This window comes from Arachis ipaensis, chromosome B06 (assembly GCF_000816755.2).
Source record: "Arachis ipaensis cultivar K30076 chromosome B06, Araip1.1, whole genome shotgun sequence".
Taxonomy (NCBI): Eukaryota; Viridiplantae; Streptophyta; class Magnoliopsida; order Fabales; family Fabaceae; genus Arachis; species Arachis ipaensis.
In genome coordinates, this window is record NC_029790.2 from 36,854,361 (window position 1) to 36,870,348 (window position 15,988).

General features: G+C 36.1%; 1 protein-coding gene across 12 annotated transcripts in view; it reads right to left on the bottom strand.

Moving 5' to 3' along the window:
* The window catches only part of LOC107648625 (chromodomain-helicase-DNA-binding protein 3), a 19,275-nt gene extending 11,188 nt beyond the window's left edge, over nucleotides 1–8,087 (bottom strand). Inside the window, exons 1-14 of one of the 12 annotated variants that reach the window (XM_021104416.1) lie at nucleotides 7,732–7,870; nucleotides 6,853–6,938; nucleotides 5,928–6,060; nucleotides 5,818–5,829; nucleotides 5,632–5,672; nucleotides 5,404–5,484; nucleotides 5,020–5,156; nucleotides 3,148–3,338; nucleotides 2,886–3,010; nucleotides 2,505–2,783; nucleotides 1,591–1,740; nucleotides 690–944; nucleotides 461–601; nucleotides 84–395 (exon numbers count right to left, since the gene is read on the bottom strand). In XM_021104416.1, coding sequence (XP_020960075.1) covers nucleotides 84–395; nucleotides 461–601; nucleotides 690–944; nucleotides 1,591–1,740; nucleotides 2,505–2,783; nucleotides 2,886–3,010; nucleotides 3,148–3,338; nucleotides 5,020–5,156; nucleotides 5,404–5,484; nucleotides 5,632–5,672; nucleotides 5,818–5,829; nucleotides 5,928–5,937 — 1,734 coding nt within the window. In that variant the 5' untranslated portion in view covers nucleotides 5,938–6,060; nucleotides 6,853–6,938; nucleotides 7,732–7,870. Of the gene's footprint in view, nucleotides 1–83; nucleotides 396–460; nucleotides 602–689; nucleotides 945–1,590; nucleotides 1,741–2,504; nucleotides 2,784–2,885; nucleotides 3,011–3,147; nucleotides 3,339–5,019; nucleotides 5,157–5,403; nucleotides 5,526–5,631; nucleotides 5,684–5,743; nucleotides 5,854–5,927; nucleotides 6,061–6,852; nucleotides 6,939–7,731 lie in introns of those variants that run through there. The other 11 variants (XM_021104422.1, XM_021104415.1, XM_021104420.1 and 8 more) reach the window with 11 other exon arrangements.

Genomic DNA, 15,988 nt, shown 5'->3' on the forward strand with positions numbered 1-15,988 from the left:
GTAATTAATGGCTAACAAGCAAATTTGCATGAGGTGAAAACTTTCAGCTTCTATTTGAACTTATTATTTAACTTCAGGTATACCTTCCTTGTTGAGTTAAGCAGGCTGCGGAGGGCATTGACCTTGTCAGACTTTTGGGCTGAGCATAGCAGAGTTCTGTCAGAAAGCAGCAATGAACAATACTGCTCAAGTTGCAAACTCGAAAGCTTGGCAGGAACCCAAAACTCTGCAAACCTAGTGGACCCTGTTTTTGTTCTAAATGCCACATATTGATCCAATTTGCTTTTCAAATTGGAAATGCTATCAGAGACTAATGGCTCTGTTTCAGTAGTATTTAACACATGATTTTCAGAGTTGAGGAAGGAAAGCATTTTGACATAATCAGCTCGATCATCCTGAAAATCCATTGCAGAAGTTGTCAATGTAACAAAAACATCAATAGCAAACACAAGTAGTATACCTTGATCTGTCCGCTAACAACCAGGAGCCTCAACTTTGTTGTCAAAATCTTGATATTGTCAAGGTGTTCCAAAATTCTAGGTCGCTGGCATTCATCAACTATTATTGCTTCCCACGAAATGCATCGTAGTTCCTTTAAGTCCTGCAAATCATATTAGCGTTCATTATAGAACATTTGAAAACTGAAATTGTTTCTGGAAAGTATCAGTTTGTACAATAAGAGTATATACCTCAACAATAATATCAGGCGATGATAATAATATTTGAAATAAGATGCCATTGTCATCGTTATAAAACTCCAAGGTCCTTATGCTTCTCCGTACATCTTTGTTTCCCTTGTAAATGACAAGATTTGCAGATGGAGCCAAATGTAAGAACTCTCTTTCCCACACAGCAAGAGCAGCAGAAGTTGAGACAATGAGGAAAGGCCTTGTCACCTTACAATGCAATGACAATATAAATGACATCACCTTCATAACCCGCTCCTGAAAATGTAATTCAGCAAAAATTGAGACATTCTAAAGCCATTATTAATATTGCAAGATGGAAATTATAGGATTCAAGATGAGGGGTCAAAATGTAGGGGTATCCTTCTAATTCAGCAAACAACAACAACAAGAACAAAGCCTTATCCCATAGGAGGGGTCGGCCTTCTAATTCAGAAAAATTCATATTTATTTGCAAGTAAAATGTACCAATAGGGGTATACTTGTTTAGGGGTGAAAATGGCATAAAAGCTTTCATGGATGAGTTTGATGTGTAAAATTACACAAGGAGCTCACCCATGAAAATGCCCACCCTAGAACCAGATTGTAAATCCTAAGGGTTAAAAGCTAACATGAATATAAGCTTAATACTATGAAGATGAGGATGCTTGGATGGATGAGTGGAAACACTGGACTAGAAAAGATTAGGAATGAATACATTACAGAGGGAGAGAGAAGGTTGGGATAATACAAATTATAGAGAAGATTGTACAGAGAACGCTTGCCAAAGGTCCACTTAGGAGATAGTGATTGTTACTTGTATTACTCAAGCGAGGTACTCATAGTACAAGTTCAATTTAATTACAAGTCCTGATGTTTAGAAATTTAAGAAAACAACAAACAAATAAGGAGAATTAAAAATTACCTGGTCAATCTTATCATCTACAATGACAGCACTCTGACCTTTGTGCCAACACATGCAAAGCTTGTTCACATAACTCAAATGCTGACTAGAAACTGCCACTGAATTACCTGAAGGCGGTACAGGTAATTCAGCAAAGGAAGCTTTTCTCTCCTACAGGCCCAAGTAAACCATTTAGAGAATCATGCTCATATTTAGACTTGAGATACATTTCATACAAGTTGTATAGAGCTAATTTTGCCTTTATACATTGAAAGTATCCATCTCATACATGAGTGTAACCCCAATAAAGAAGTTACAAATTTGATAGGATTCATATTGTCATCCCTCCCATGGATTATGGAAATCGTTGTCAAGCAGAAGAGTGCTCATATTTCTATCTCTTACAAGAAGATAGGAAGACAAGAGAAACTCTACCAGAACAAGCAACAGAAATCTAAAACATCATTTGGAAAAATTGCTGCAATCTGAAGCCACTTCCACACTAAACAAGCCATCTAGATTATGATGTTGCATTTAATGTAAGCTCTAAGGGCACGTATTTATAAAAAAAAAAAAAAAAAGGCAGCCCAATGCACAAGCATCCCACGTTAACGCAAGGTCCGGAGAAGGGCCACACCCAAAAGGTGTAATGTACACAGCCTAACCTGATAATTATATCAGTGGCTATTTCCACGGCTTGAACCCGTGACCTTGAGCACACAGAGATTTCCATAAACAAATAAATGAGATTTCTGTTCTCCTACTGTCCTGCATCTTTCTTAGTTTTCTCTTTTTATTTAGAAAAAAAAATAAAAAATAAAAAAATTGCAATTCATTAGATAGTGTTATTATAGAGTTCATGATAAAACTTTTGAAAAGATGACAGTAGGCAATAATAGTAGATCCGTCATATTTAGCCAGATCAAAAGAAGCACCTCATTAACGTCTCCATCCATCCCCTTTCGAAGACGACGACTTTCATAATCATTTTTGAGTTTTATGCCTTCAGACGACGTTAGAAAGGAAGCACTATCTAGTTCCCATGTAATATGATCATATCCAAGACCAGACCACTTTACAAGCCATTCAAAACAGCCAACTGAATAATTGTTATCATGCCCATCTAAATGTTCTTTATTTTGCTTTGGTAACACAATTGCTCTTTTTAGCAACAAGCGGTGAGGTATACTCCATTCTTTTTTCCACTTGATAACCTATCATTGTGGCATACAAGAAATTTATTAAGGATAGTTCCAAAGCAAGTATAAAAAATGAGCATTGCTATTCGTTTCTAAGAAAATATAAAGTAACTCAACCCGGCGCTTCCTCTTAAATGCTGACAAAACTTTTGGCCCCTCTTCAAGCATTTGTGTTTCTGGAATCCAGCGGTTGTGAGCATGAGCAAGGCCCAGATACTTGACAAAGTACTCCTTTTCCGTCACTACCAACAAGTACTTAATCATTATCATCAATGAAAAAACTGACTATCTAATATATTTGAAATGTGAAACAAAGGTAAGTGAAATATAATAGGAAACGTTGGGGAAAAGAAACACCACAAATTGTGATTGACCATACCATTGTTTTTCGAAATGCCTTCTCTAGAATCCAAGATGGACTCCACCCCTTCAGAAATGGAGTACGCACCAAGATCTAGCTTTTTTTTAACACACCATGCACAATTCCAGAAGCCCACAGGGTAGTAATTGAGAGGAGGATTCAAACAAGAGGGATGGTACCTCCTTTGACATCCTTTTCCAAAGCAGCAACTAAAATATAGTTCAATAGCAAAAAAGATCAACAAATAACAGTAACAATAGAAGAATACAGCCCATCATATAAAGATCAAGTCAAATTTAAATATGGTAGCACTAGAAAGGGGAGTGGAAGGGATTTAATGGCTTGCTACTTTTTTTTCCCAGGGTCAGGAAGTGTACCAACGGTGCTGGTGCTAAGTTTAGAGAAAGTGACAGGAGAGAACAAAGAGAAGGAGAAACTGAGAATTGTAGAAAATGAGAGTTAAGTTCAAATTAGAGTGGTGAATCAGTATTTATACATAGATAGGAAGAGTGTTCAGCACTCTAGACTAAAGGGGTAGAAAGGTCTTTTAACAACTTAAGTTAGTTAGGGACTGTTAGGGGGAACTTATCCTAGGTGGAAGCTCTTATAACTGCTGTAAGAGTTTCTAGCTTCTAGCAGCTTCAAGTCTCTTCTAGATCTTTTACTCAGCTTACTTTAATATTCAAAGAAGAAAATATTTAAGAAATAGGACACGTGATACATCTGGATCGAGTGAGGAAAATAAGATCCTAAATTTCAAAATATAAAAAGAAAAAAAAAAAAAGTCGGGGAGCAGAGCAGCAAAATTCCAGGACCAGAAATGTATCAGAATTTCCAGTCTGTTGGCAACAGCACAGTAGCAACAGAAATCCTCTTAAAGCACCAGGAGTACAACAGAAAAGAAGTAAAAATCACAAGCTTCTTACAAATGTTGGGGTATATTGAGACCCTTGCAACTACAAGCATTTTTCTTCAGCTAAATACACCATGGAAACTAAAAAGCCACGGAATGCAACAAAATCTTGGCACCCCAATTTTGTCTAAATCATCTAAGTATATAACTGTTCCACTGCAAAATATTAGAAAGCTAAAACAAATCCTTTTATTTGTCAAAGTAACAGACAAGTCTAGTATCATTCTCTGAAAAATGCTACGGAGGAAGATTGTCTGGATATGCACAAGTATATTAACTCATATTTAGATACACTCAAAAAATTGGTAAACCCATAAATACATGAATGTATCTTGAATTAAGCTAGTGGGACAACTTATTACCCCACAAGTCTTTTGCGCCTATAGAAAAGGATAGATTAAAGTCTTCCCTGATCTCTACAGTTTTGAACAGCTTTCCTTTTTCCCCAATAAAACATAATTAAATCTAAGCATAGCACACGGACACCATTTATTAGCAAGTGCTTCATGTTGAGCAGATGTGTGTAATACATTATCAAAATACCAACATGACTGGAATATATAAAGCTGAAATTCAACAATGTCATTATTGCAAGATAGAAGATAGCAACACATGGAAAATACTATCATACAGCACATTGATAAGTTTTCACATCTACAAGCAATTCAGAACATGCATAACCAGATTGCCATCATGTAAAGATTTTTATTTTTTGTTTTGGAAAAGAAGAAGATGCCCAACAAGTGAAATAAGATACACATATCAAAAACCACAGAATGAAACAGCATTTAAGATAAAGATGCATGCTCCTAAGTGCCCTAAAGTCTCTGTTGATCAACTTGTGCTATTATACTCATGAACTTAAGGTGTAGCAGAGATGACATAAGAACAAGAGCAGGAAAGGAATATTTCAATCTAGAAACCAATGGGATAATATCATAATTCTTAAGGAGAAACAGAGTGGGTCACAAACTCACATGAGTTCACTACCATGTAAGCACTGCAAACATACAAGTTCTCCAACAGCTTTTTTATCTTTTACATGAACACCAGTTTGTGTATTATCTTTACATTGTTCAGAGCCGCCACACCTTGACGTGGAATGCCCTACGTCCTAAAAGATGAATAAGTTCAAATCAATATATCCCCTTACAAATAAATGTCGACACAGACTACTATGCTATACTTGATTCAAAAACAGAGACGAAGATCCAAACTCTTACTATATGAGGATAATATTTTAAATATAGATATAACAAAAAATTAAAAAATAAAAATTATGGCAAATTATGATACTAAGGAGCTTCAGAATTAATATATCTTCAGTCTTTCAGAATGTAAACTAAAATCACAAAACCTACAGCTTTTGTAGCAATCATGTTGTGCATAACAGGTCCGTTCTCCAGAGTATTATTAGTTTCAGAAGACAGATCACGAACCACCTGAATTAAAAGAGGGGAAGAGCTGTAGTAGAAAGTATAACCTTGAAAATAAAGCCAAATATCAAATCATGCTCATCTGACCTCATTTCTTAAGAGATAAAATACAATCCATTTGAATAGTTAAAAGTTAATATCATAAGAACTCACTGAAAACCATTTGCTCATTGTGATAACTGATAAGGTCATAAAAATGGCCTATGAGACCTGAGTAAGCTAACCCTAAGTTATTAGACAATATAAATTTATTTAACCACTTTGGACAAATCATCAATTCTGTTTTCTGTTAAAAACAATTCAGCTATACAGCTAAAACAGTAACCACCGGGGACTTGTGGCCCAAAAATCCTACACAAATTTCAACCATCTGACCTGAAAATATCATGGACAGAAAAGGGTGGAGAAAGAGGAAATAGAAAAGAGTGGCAGCTATATAAAAATCTTACGCATCTGCATCTCCGCTACCTCTTCATTCGTATGATTTGCAACCAAACAGAACAATATATAAAAGAAGAATCCTATTGGTTGTAAATTGCTGCCATCATGGAAACGTTGGAAGTTTCACCAACTGGATCAAACCTAATAGTAATAAATATTTTTGTAATTCCTTTAATCACAATCCAGCTATTATGGGCATCGCTTTTTGCACTTTGCTTAATTGCAACAAAGCCATATTGTCCCCTTTTTTTTAAATAAATTTCCTTATTCCCAGTGCAGCAATAATAAGCTGATCTTTTTGTGATTTCTATAATCACAACACAACCATACCTCACATTACATGATTTTGACATGTGAAGAAAGCATATGAGAAGCTAGAGAGAAGAAGATCATATGGATAGTAGTCTAATAACTAGACGTATAGACCAATATAAGAAAGGGGGGAAGATGGATGCAGATATCAAAAGAAATTTAAATGTAAATGGTTTGAACAAAAACATGATTCCTAACACAACACTATGACTTCTTCTGCTTCATGCAGCTAGCCCTTATGTTTGATTGATAGAAGCTAACAGAGTGGAGTGGAATGCAGATCAAGGGAATGCAATCAAGCCAAAAGCAGTGAAGTTATTTTTCCACTCCATTGTTTGGATAAAATTATGATTTCATCCCAAATCCTCAAAATTGAAAGGAGCAAAAGTTGAAGGTTTTGATGGATTTTGATGAGGAACTATTCCATTCCATCATAATGTTTCCAATCCCAACAATAGAAGCTCATTAGATTCCCAGAGGTTGCATTCTACTCCATCCTAGTAATGGCTTAGTTCTTGTTGCCTAACTCATGCATATAAAAGCAATTTTGAAATCAACAGTGTGTCAACCTATGCAGTAGTTGATAACAAGTCTTAAGGCAGAGAAAAACAGAGATTCTACCTATTAAAATGGAGTGAGAGTATGTCTGACTGTTTGTGGAAGTTTAATAAATAAACATTCTCCTATTTCTTATTTGACCATGATTCCTGTGAAACCAAACAGAACAGTAAACAACTTCAAAAACTATTTCCCTCAAGTGGCATTTGAGCTGCAGAACAGATCAAATACGCAGCCTGTGAAAACATTCAGCAAACCACACACGCCTCATCGAGGTTGTTTGCAAATTCTTTATTTGTGTGTTAGAATTTTAGAGGAAAATAACAAAAGGAAGAGGTAGAAGGAAAAATTATTTAAATTCCTTTTCTTCCTTTTTCCAAAATAAAAAATGCATGTGGGTTAGGGTTTTGGAAGAGAAAAGTGGAAAAACAAAGAAAAAAGAAAGTTACCTACACTTTTCCTTTTCACTCCTTCCTTTCCCCGAAATCAAAACTACCAGCACAGTTAAGATCGTTTGCAAATTAGAATTTTGAAGGAAGGAGATAAAATAAAATTAAATAATTGTTTAAATAATAGAATTCTAAGTCTTTCTCTTCCCTTCCTTTCCCAAAATCACAACTCCCAACTAACCCTAACAAGGGAGGATAAAAGCTCAAACCCTTTATAACTTAATTGTTAAGACTTGGGATGGATCACTTAGTTGTAGGAGTAACAAGGCACTAGCTCTTCATAGGAATGCTACACCCTTGTCAAAAAATAAAAAAGTAAAAAATAAAAGCAAAAAACAAAAAACCCTAACTTTCCTCTTAAGGCTTAGAACATTATAGAAGAAAATTAACACAAAAAAGTGAAATATGAAAGGTTGAAGAACAACACAAGGAGGGTAGAAAACAAAGTTAAGGTGTAAAAAAGAAAGAGAGAAAGAAAAAAGGATGCAGTTACCTCGTCCTTGTGGTACTGAGGGGCACCATGACTCATGAGGTATGAAGCAGAAAGAAATGGAAAAGCTTGTTTTCAAGACGGTAAAAATTGTTACAATAATGGTAGTCAGGTAGTGAACTTCAGCTGACTGACAGCAGCATTTCCCTGCAGCTGCATGTCAAAATTTCAAACGGTGCAATTACTAATATGCAGAGTTTGCGCACCCACCACTAACCAGGGAAGACGGTTGTCAGCTTCCTATTCTCTCTGAAGTCTTAACACAAATAACACTAGAGGAGAACCGCGCTAGTCGGCAAATTAATGATGGCATATAGTAAGAGTGAAATATCAATCCGCCTCCATTCAACTTAGTAAGTGATTCTAAATTCCTCTCTCGTCTTATTTAATAGCGGATTAGTCGGTTAATGGATCAAGTCTCACAAATCTCTTTTTCATAAATTATTAAATAATAAATATAATTTTATAACTATTTTAATAAATTTATAATTTTTAAAAATATAAAAAAATATAATTTTTAAATTTATAAATATTAAAATTTTTATAATTATAAATTTTATAATTATTTTAATATATTTATAATTTTTAAATTTATAAATATTAAAATTTTTATAATTATAAATATATAATAAATATAATTATAAATTAAATTTTTTGAAATAAATAATAAAATTAATTGTTATGTAGGTAATCTGAAATAGATGGATTAAATTTAAAAGATTGGCCCAAACGTTAAAAGAAGATAATCTCTGATTTGTTTAGCGTCTGAGAGCCACAGTTCGAGTTGCGTACGTGAGAGAATGTGGGGATAATACTTGTAAAGACACTCCAATACTTAAGTTAGCAAGGGAATAAGTAGGTTTAGAGAATATTGGAATTTAGTTTTACCTGAGTGTGACAGTAATAATCACCGTTGGAGTAGTTCTGCTTCTGAAGGTGGATAATCGTCCATTTATCTTAGGGTTGTTGAGATATCTCTTCTAGAAGTGGATGAGAGATTTTAGGGGAAGTTACCTATTTGAATGAGCGTTATCTGCCAGTTTGTGTCGAACCCGACCTCCTTGGGGAGGAGCTTATGTCGAACCCGGCCTCTTTCGAAGAGGTCGGAGAGGTGATAAAGGCCAACCTTTGGATTGGACCCTTTTAGCTTACTTGGACTTGGGCCATAATATTGGGTTAGGGTATGAATAGTGCCCCTACTCGAGTCCGATCTCTTAGCTCTGAGTTGGATTCGAGTATTGATTGAACTCGGGTTTGCTCAAGTCGGAAAATGACGTGATTTCAGTTTAAAACCGATGTGATTTTGAATTCCTCAACCGTCGTGTCTAATCAAACGTCGCGTCCGTTTGAGATTTTGCATTTACACGTGGGGGCAGTTTACATTGGTAACGGCGCGTTTCTTTAACAACTGCGTCATTTTACTGTTATCGCAGAACCGAACCGAATTTTACAACAACCGATTGGAAAACCAAAAAAATCGATTTTTTTTTATTTTTTTCGAACTAAACCGATCGGTTCGGTTCGGTTCTCGGTTGGCTCGGCAGAAACCGAACCAAACCGGACCGAACCGAAGAATAAGGGTTCAGTAGTGTGTGTTTTTACTAAGTTGCCCTTTAACCTAGGTATAAAAGGGCCACTCAGCCACAACCCTAGCTTTCTTCTTCTCCTTTTACGGCTAACCCCATTCACCCACAAAAAACTTCTCTCTCCCATTCTTCCACGGTTCCACCTCCGAGGCTCCGACCTCCATGCTTGAGAGAAGGAGAGCCTGAGGGAGCCAGAGAGTGTTGTCCAGTGTCCACCGTCAAGGAAATTGCCGTCGCAGGGTCGCCGTTGCTGGGTCGCTGTCACTGGGTCGCCGTCGCAACAAAGCCAAAGCCAAGCATCACTCCAACCAGTCCATCGCCGAGCAGCACCATTCGCCAAGCCCTCTCCTGCAAACAGCAACTGAAGAATGTCTTCTTCGGAGGTTAGAGTTTGTGCTTGGTTATAATTTTCTTTACAGTAATTAATGTATATATTGTCAACAAAATCCCAGTCTGCAATATTTTTAGTGATATTTGTACTTGATTTAGTGGGATTTTTAGTGATATTGTGCTTGATTTAACCTGAATAATTGTTTTTAGAAATTCTGTTTGTGGGATTTTTAGTGATATTGTGCTTGATTTAAATTCTGTTGATTGGCTTTAAATTCTGTAGATTTGTGTTGAATTATCTCAAAATAATGTATGGAGTTGTAATATTATGTGAGTTTCTTATCTTTTAATTTCTTCCAATTTACTTTTGTTTTAGTTATTTCTTATTTTCTGTGAGTGTTGTCCACTTGTATAGGGTAGCTTTCCAATTTATCAACCATGAATGATATCAATTTTTCTCTATCTCGTTTTCTCTTGAATTCTGGTTGAGTGTTTATCAAATCAAGTTCTTGTATCTTTTATTCCTAGCCTTGCCGTGAGTCCATTGGATCCTTTAGGTTCCTTGAGATTCATTTATTTTTTTCTTAATCTAAGTTGTGTATTACCTGCATCAAGAACTCACAGGATCATGCATCGCTTTCTTGTTTTATTTTCATTTTTTTCCTGGATGAAAAATAGAGACATTCATTGAATACATTGCTTGTGAAATAATAACTTGCCTTCTAGTTGTTAGAATATGTTAGCATTACTTATGTATCCTACGTTTCAGTTCATAAACACGAATAGAGAAATGGGAAAAAATGAATTACTTATGGTTCTGTTTATGAGCTGCTTATGAACTGCTTTGGTTTTGCTTATGAGCTGTGTATCAGCTGCTTATGTCTTAAATTGGTTTTACTTATCAGCTGCTTTAGTTGTACTATTATGAGCTGCTGTGGTTTTGTTCTGCATATATATGGCTGCATATAATTAAAAATACTAATTTTTCATAAGCTGCTTATGAGCTGTTGTAGTTTTGTTGCTGGAAACAAAATTTTTGGTGTTGTTCATGAGTTAAAAATGCTAATTTTTCATTGGTCTGTTTATATATATGCAGCCAACAAGCAATGAGGTTCCCAATGAGCAGACGTCTGAAGTTGGGGGTGAAAATGTTGAGTCCGTGGATGTTTGAAGAGTTTGAGAAACTTGAATCAGGTATGCAAAAAAGAAATTTGTAGTTTCTTTCATGGTTTATGTTTATAATTTATAATCAGTATGTGCATGCTATTTTTGTATTCTTTTTCACTTGATAATTTTTTCAAAGAAGTTTTTTGTTTTTATATCTTCTTTCTTTTATTTTTGTTAGAAAATTGCATCAAGGATCAACAAGTCATAATTATTATTTTCTTCATTATGGCTACATATATTTGTGTGCCGTTAATTTGTATATTATATTTTATAATTTGTTGTGGCTGCATATAATATGTGTTAATTTGTTTTATATATCCATTATGGCTGCATCTAATATGTTTCACAAATTGTTTTCATATAATATTTAATATGTTTTTTTGTTTTATTTTGGTAGAAATTGCACCAACCGGGGAAGATGATGATGACTTGATGAGTCTGGTGTGGATTCAGATTAAGCATGGTAGCTGTTTGGTTTTCATTTGTTTTAAAGTGGCTTTCGGTTTAAAGTGTATTTATTTTTGTTGTTTTGCTAGACATTTTTTATTGTATTTATTTTATGTTTAATTAAGTTGAATTTGTATTGAATTGGATGTGATATACTCTTGTTATTCTAGTTTATTGACGGTTTTAAAGTTCGTTCTATGGTAATTTAAATTCTAATTATTAGGAATAAAAAAACCGAAAAACCCGACCGAACCAAACCGTTGTTAGTTCGGTTCGGTTCGGTTCGGTTGTTCAAATAGCAGCCAACCAAATGGTTGGTATCATTGTAGAACCGATCAGGTCGGTTCGGTTGGTTTCGGATCCAAAACCGAACCAAACCGAACCGATTACACCCCTAGTAAGTGATTCTAAATTCCTCTCTCGTCTTATTTAATAGCGGATTAGTCGGTTAATGGATCAAGTCTCACAAATCTCTTTTTCATAAATTATTAAATAATAAATATAATTTTATAACTATTTTAATAAATTTATAATTTTTAAAAATATAAAAAAATATAATTTTTAAATTTATAAATATTAAAATTTTTATAATTATAAATATATAATAAATATAATTATAAATTAAATTTTTTGAAATAAATAATAAAATTAATTGTTACGTAGGTAATCTGAGATAGATGGATTAGGTTTGAAAGATTGGCCCAAACATTAGAAGAATATAATCTCCGATTTGTTTAGCGTCTGAGAGCCACAGTTCGAGTTGCGTACGTGAGAGAATGTGGGGGTAGTACTTGTAAAGACACTCTGATACTTAAGTTAGCAGGGTATAAGCAGGTTTAGAGAATATTAGAACTTAGTTTTACTTGAGTGTGACAGTAATAACCACCGTTGGAGTAGTTCTGCTTCTGAAGGTGGATAATTGTCCATTTATCTTAGGGTTGTTGAGATATCTCTTCTAGAAGTGGATCAGAGATTTTAGGGGACAGTTACCTATTTGAATGAGCGTTATCTGCCAGTTTGTGTCGAACCCGACCTCCTTGGGGAGGAGCTTATGTCGAACCCGGCCTCTTTCGAAGACGCCGGAGAGGTGATAAAGGCCAACCTTTGGATTAGGCCCTTTTAGCTTACTTGGGCTTAGGCCATAATATTGGGTTAGGGTATGAACAGTGCCCGTACTCGAGTCCGATCTCTTAGCTCTGAGTTGGATTCGAGTATTGATTGAACTCGGGTTTGCTCAAGTCGGAAAATGACGTGATTTCAGTTTAAAACCAATGTGATTTTGAATTCCTCAACCGTCGTGTCTAATCAAACGTCGCGTCCGTTTGGGATTTTGCATTTACACGTGGGGGCAGTTTACATTGGTAATGACGCGTTTCTTTAACGACTGCATCATTTTACTGTTATGCCCCTGGTCTGCTATAAATACTTTTCCCTCTTCTTTCTTTGTTTTCTTTCGTCTTCTCTTCGAAGTTTCTTTCCTGCTCTTTCACTTTCTTGCTCAAAAGCTCCCTTTGGTTTTTTCATTCGCGGATACTTCAGGTCGGCTACTGGAATCCTTCCTTTTTCCAAAGAAGGTTAGTTCTTCTTGCCTTCATTTACTGTCTTGGTTGTATTATACTTGTACTGTACGCCTAGAGGAGATTTTCAGGTATATTTCTTATGCATGCTTGTTAATGTAGTAAGAAACTTTGGGATTCTTGTATCCTTCTTTCGAAGAAGTTATTTCTTTCACTGCTTGCTAGTTGTTTTCTTTATTTGCTCTAGAAGGACTGCCTTGTTGTTAGAACCTTGTTTGATGGTTTTTTTTTCTTTTGTGCTATGTAGGTTTTACTGCTTTTATCTATGCTCCCTATTTTTGAAAATGTCTTCCCGTGTTCCCGAGGCTTTGTCGTGGTGGGTATATTTTTCCGTTTTATATGAGCATCCCTTAGTAGATGATGTCTTTATAACTGAACTTAGGAAGCACCATAGGATTTGTAGTGTTAATGATGACGAGCCCAAGTATGAATTAGAGTCCCCAGATCCTGAGGACCGGGTTTGTTGTGGGAGGATTGCTAATTATGATCCTCATTTTTTCTTTATGTACGACTGTTTATTCACCTGCCTAGGGGTTACTTTTCCTTTTTCCGACTTCGAGGTGGAGATATTGTCTCATTGTCGGGTAGCTCCTACCCAGCTTCATCTTAACTCTTGGGGTTTTATTAAGATCTACCAACTTGTCAACCGAGAGCTGGATTTTCTGACCTCTTTAAAGATTTTCTTCTATCTCTTTCATCTGATAAAATAATTTAGTGCTGAGAATAACAAGCAACAGTGGGTGTACTTTCGAGCTATTCAGGGTCAGAAGGTTTTTTTAATCTTTGATGAGTCGTTCCATGACTTTAAAAACTTCTTCTTTAAGGTCCAGACTGTAGAGGGCCATCACCCTTTCTTCTTGAATGATAACAATGAACTCCGATTTCTCTTGTATTGGTTAGAGGCCTCTCCTGTAGAAAAAGATAGTCTAACCGATTTGGATGAGGTAGAGGAGGCTATTGTTGAATTTTTTCTAGAGGCTTGGGGGCGTGCTCCAAACCTGGATACCAAGAAGTTCCTTCTGGACTTTCCGAGTTTTGTGTAGACCCAGCTAGGTAGTTTTTTAGTTTATTTTATCGCCGTTTGTGATATCTTCAGACTAGTATTTATATTGCTTGTATACTAATTATTTTTGGTCTTCCTTCCAGAAATGGTGAAGAGTGGATCAAGTGCTGCTTATCAAAAGGTGCAAGAGGCGAAGAGGAAGGCCCGCGCCTGAGCTGATGCTGCAAAGATCGGAGCTTCTGGTGCTCCTCCTCCTCCTCAGGACTTGGGGACCTCTTCACGTCCGATTTCGGTAAACCCTGCCTCTGCTTCTCCTCTTCCTCCTCCTGCCCCCGTCCCCCCAGTCTGACTCTCTTCTAAGTCCGAAAAAAAGAAGCGTAAGACGTTGGAATCTGGTTCTTCCACTGCTAGAGAGGTCAATTTCGATGGTCCGAAGTTCGCAAGGAAGCACATCCTTCCTTTTAACCAAATTTCCATGGATGATGCTTCCTTACGAAACCATCTTCAGATTCTGGCATAGGGAGTAATTCGGACTGCCGGGGTCTGTACTGCCCTTCTTGATATACTCGACAAAACTCCCTCGAGTTCTTTTCAAAAATCCATAGAGAATCTTCAGGGGAGGATTGTTCTGTATCAAGAAGAGGAAAAGAGGCTGTAGGGGGAGAATGCATGGTTGAAGGAGGAGCTTGCCCATCTCTAGGAGAGGGAGAAAAAATTAATAGGCCAATGTGCTATGGCTGAGGGTTTGAAGGAGAAGGTAGAGTGATGAACGGAAATTTGTATGTTTAGAGTTTCATAAATGAAATCTCGTTGCAAGTATAGTTTCTAAACCAACAAACAATTCTCTCATGCAAAAAATTGTTTGTCACAAGTACAAACCCCAATAAAAATAACCGAAGTATTCAAACCTCGGGTCGTCTCTCAAAGAAATTGCAGGGAAGTGTTCTTGCTATTGGTTATGAGATGCATATTTTGGGGTTTTGAGTAAGAGACATGAAAAATAAATGGCAAGAAAGTAAATGAAACTCAAATGATAAAAGGTCTTGGCAAGGGTTGATGGTTAAGGATCTATATCCTTGTTACTAACCACAATATGATAATTGCAAGGATCAATCTCATTAAGTCATCCTCTAACAAGTGAAGGAAAGTCAAATGAGCTACACCAATCATTATCCATAAGTCCTAACCACTCACTAATTAACTTAATGGAGGCTAGAGTCAATGGACACCAATTATCAAGACTTGGACATTAGCAGCTCAATTTCACCTAAGTTATCATCCCAAGCCAAGAACACAAAAATCTACTCTAACATCCTTCCAAGCATGTTATCAAACCCTTGGAAGGCATAAAAGGAAAGTAAGATAAAATTGCAAGAAATTTAATCTATAACTACTCAAAGCAAGGAATTAACAAGGATAAAGCAAATCAACAATAAAGAAAATCAAACATAAATTGCATTAAAGAGAAGTAGAAGAAACAAAAGTGCATCAACAACAAAGTAAACAATTACAAAGATTAAACTACTAAACTAGGAAAGGAAAGGTAGAAGAACCAGAAATTGAAGAGGAAAAGTAAATCAAAGCATGAATTAAACCTAGATCTAAGAAATCCTAATTTACATCTAACCTAATTCTAGAGAGAAGAGAGAGCTTCTCTCTCTAGAAACTAACTAAAGCATTGTCCAAAACTCAACTATGTGTTCCCCTCCCCCTTTGACTCCTATTGAATTTTGCATGTAATAGGCTCAAAAATGAGTTGGATCTGATCTAGGGGAAGTCCAGAAATCTCCCCCAGCATTTTTACTTTAATAAAGTCACGTTCGAGCATCGACGCGTACACATGGGTCACACGTACGCGTCGCTTGGCATATTTGGTTTCCACGCGTACGCGACATGTACGCATACGCGTCGCCATGCGACTTCACATTCCACGCGTGCGCGTCTGCTACGCGTGCGCGTCGATGAATGCATCCCAAATCCTTGATTTTCCATGATCTCTCCACTTTGCATGCTTTTCTCTTCACTCCTCTGATCCATTTCTAGCCTTTTCAATCTGAAATCACTAACAAACACATCAAGGCATTTAGTGGAATCAAAGGTGAATTAAAATTAACCAATTAAGAGCCTAAAAAGTATGTTTTCACACTTAA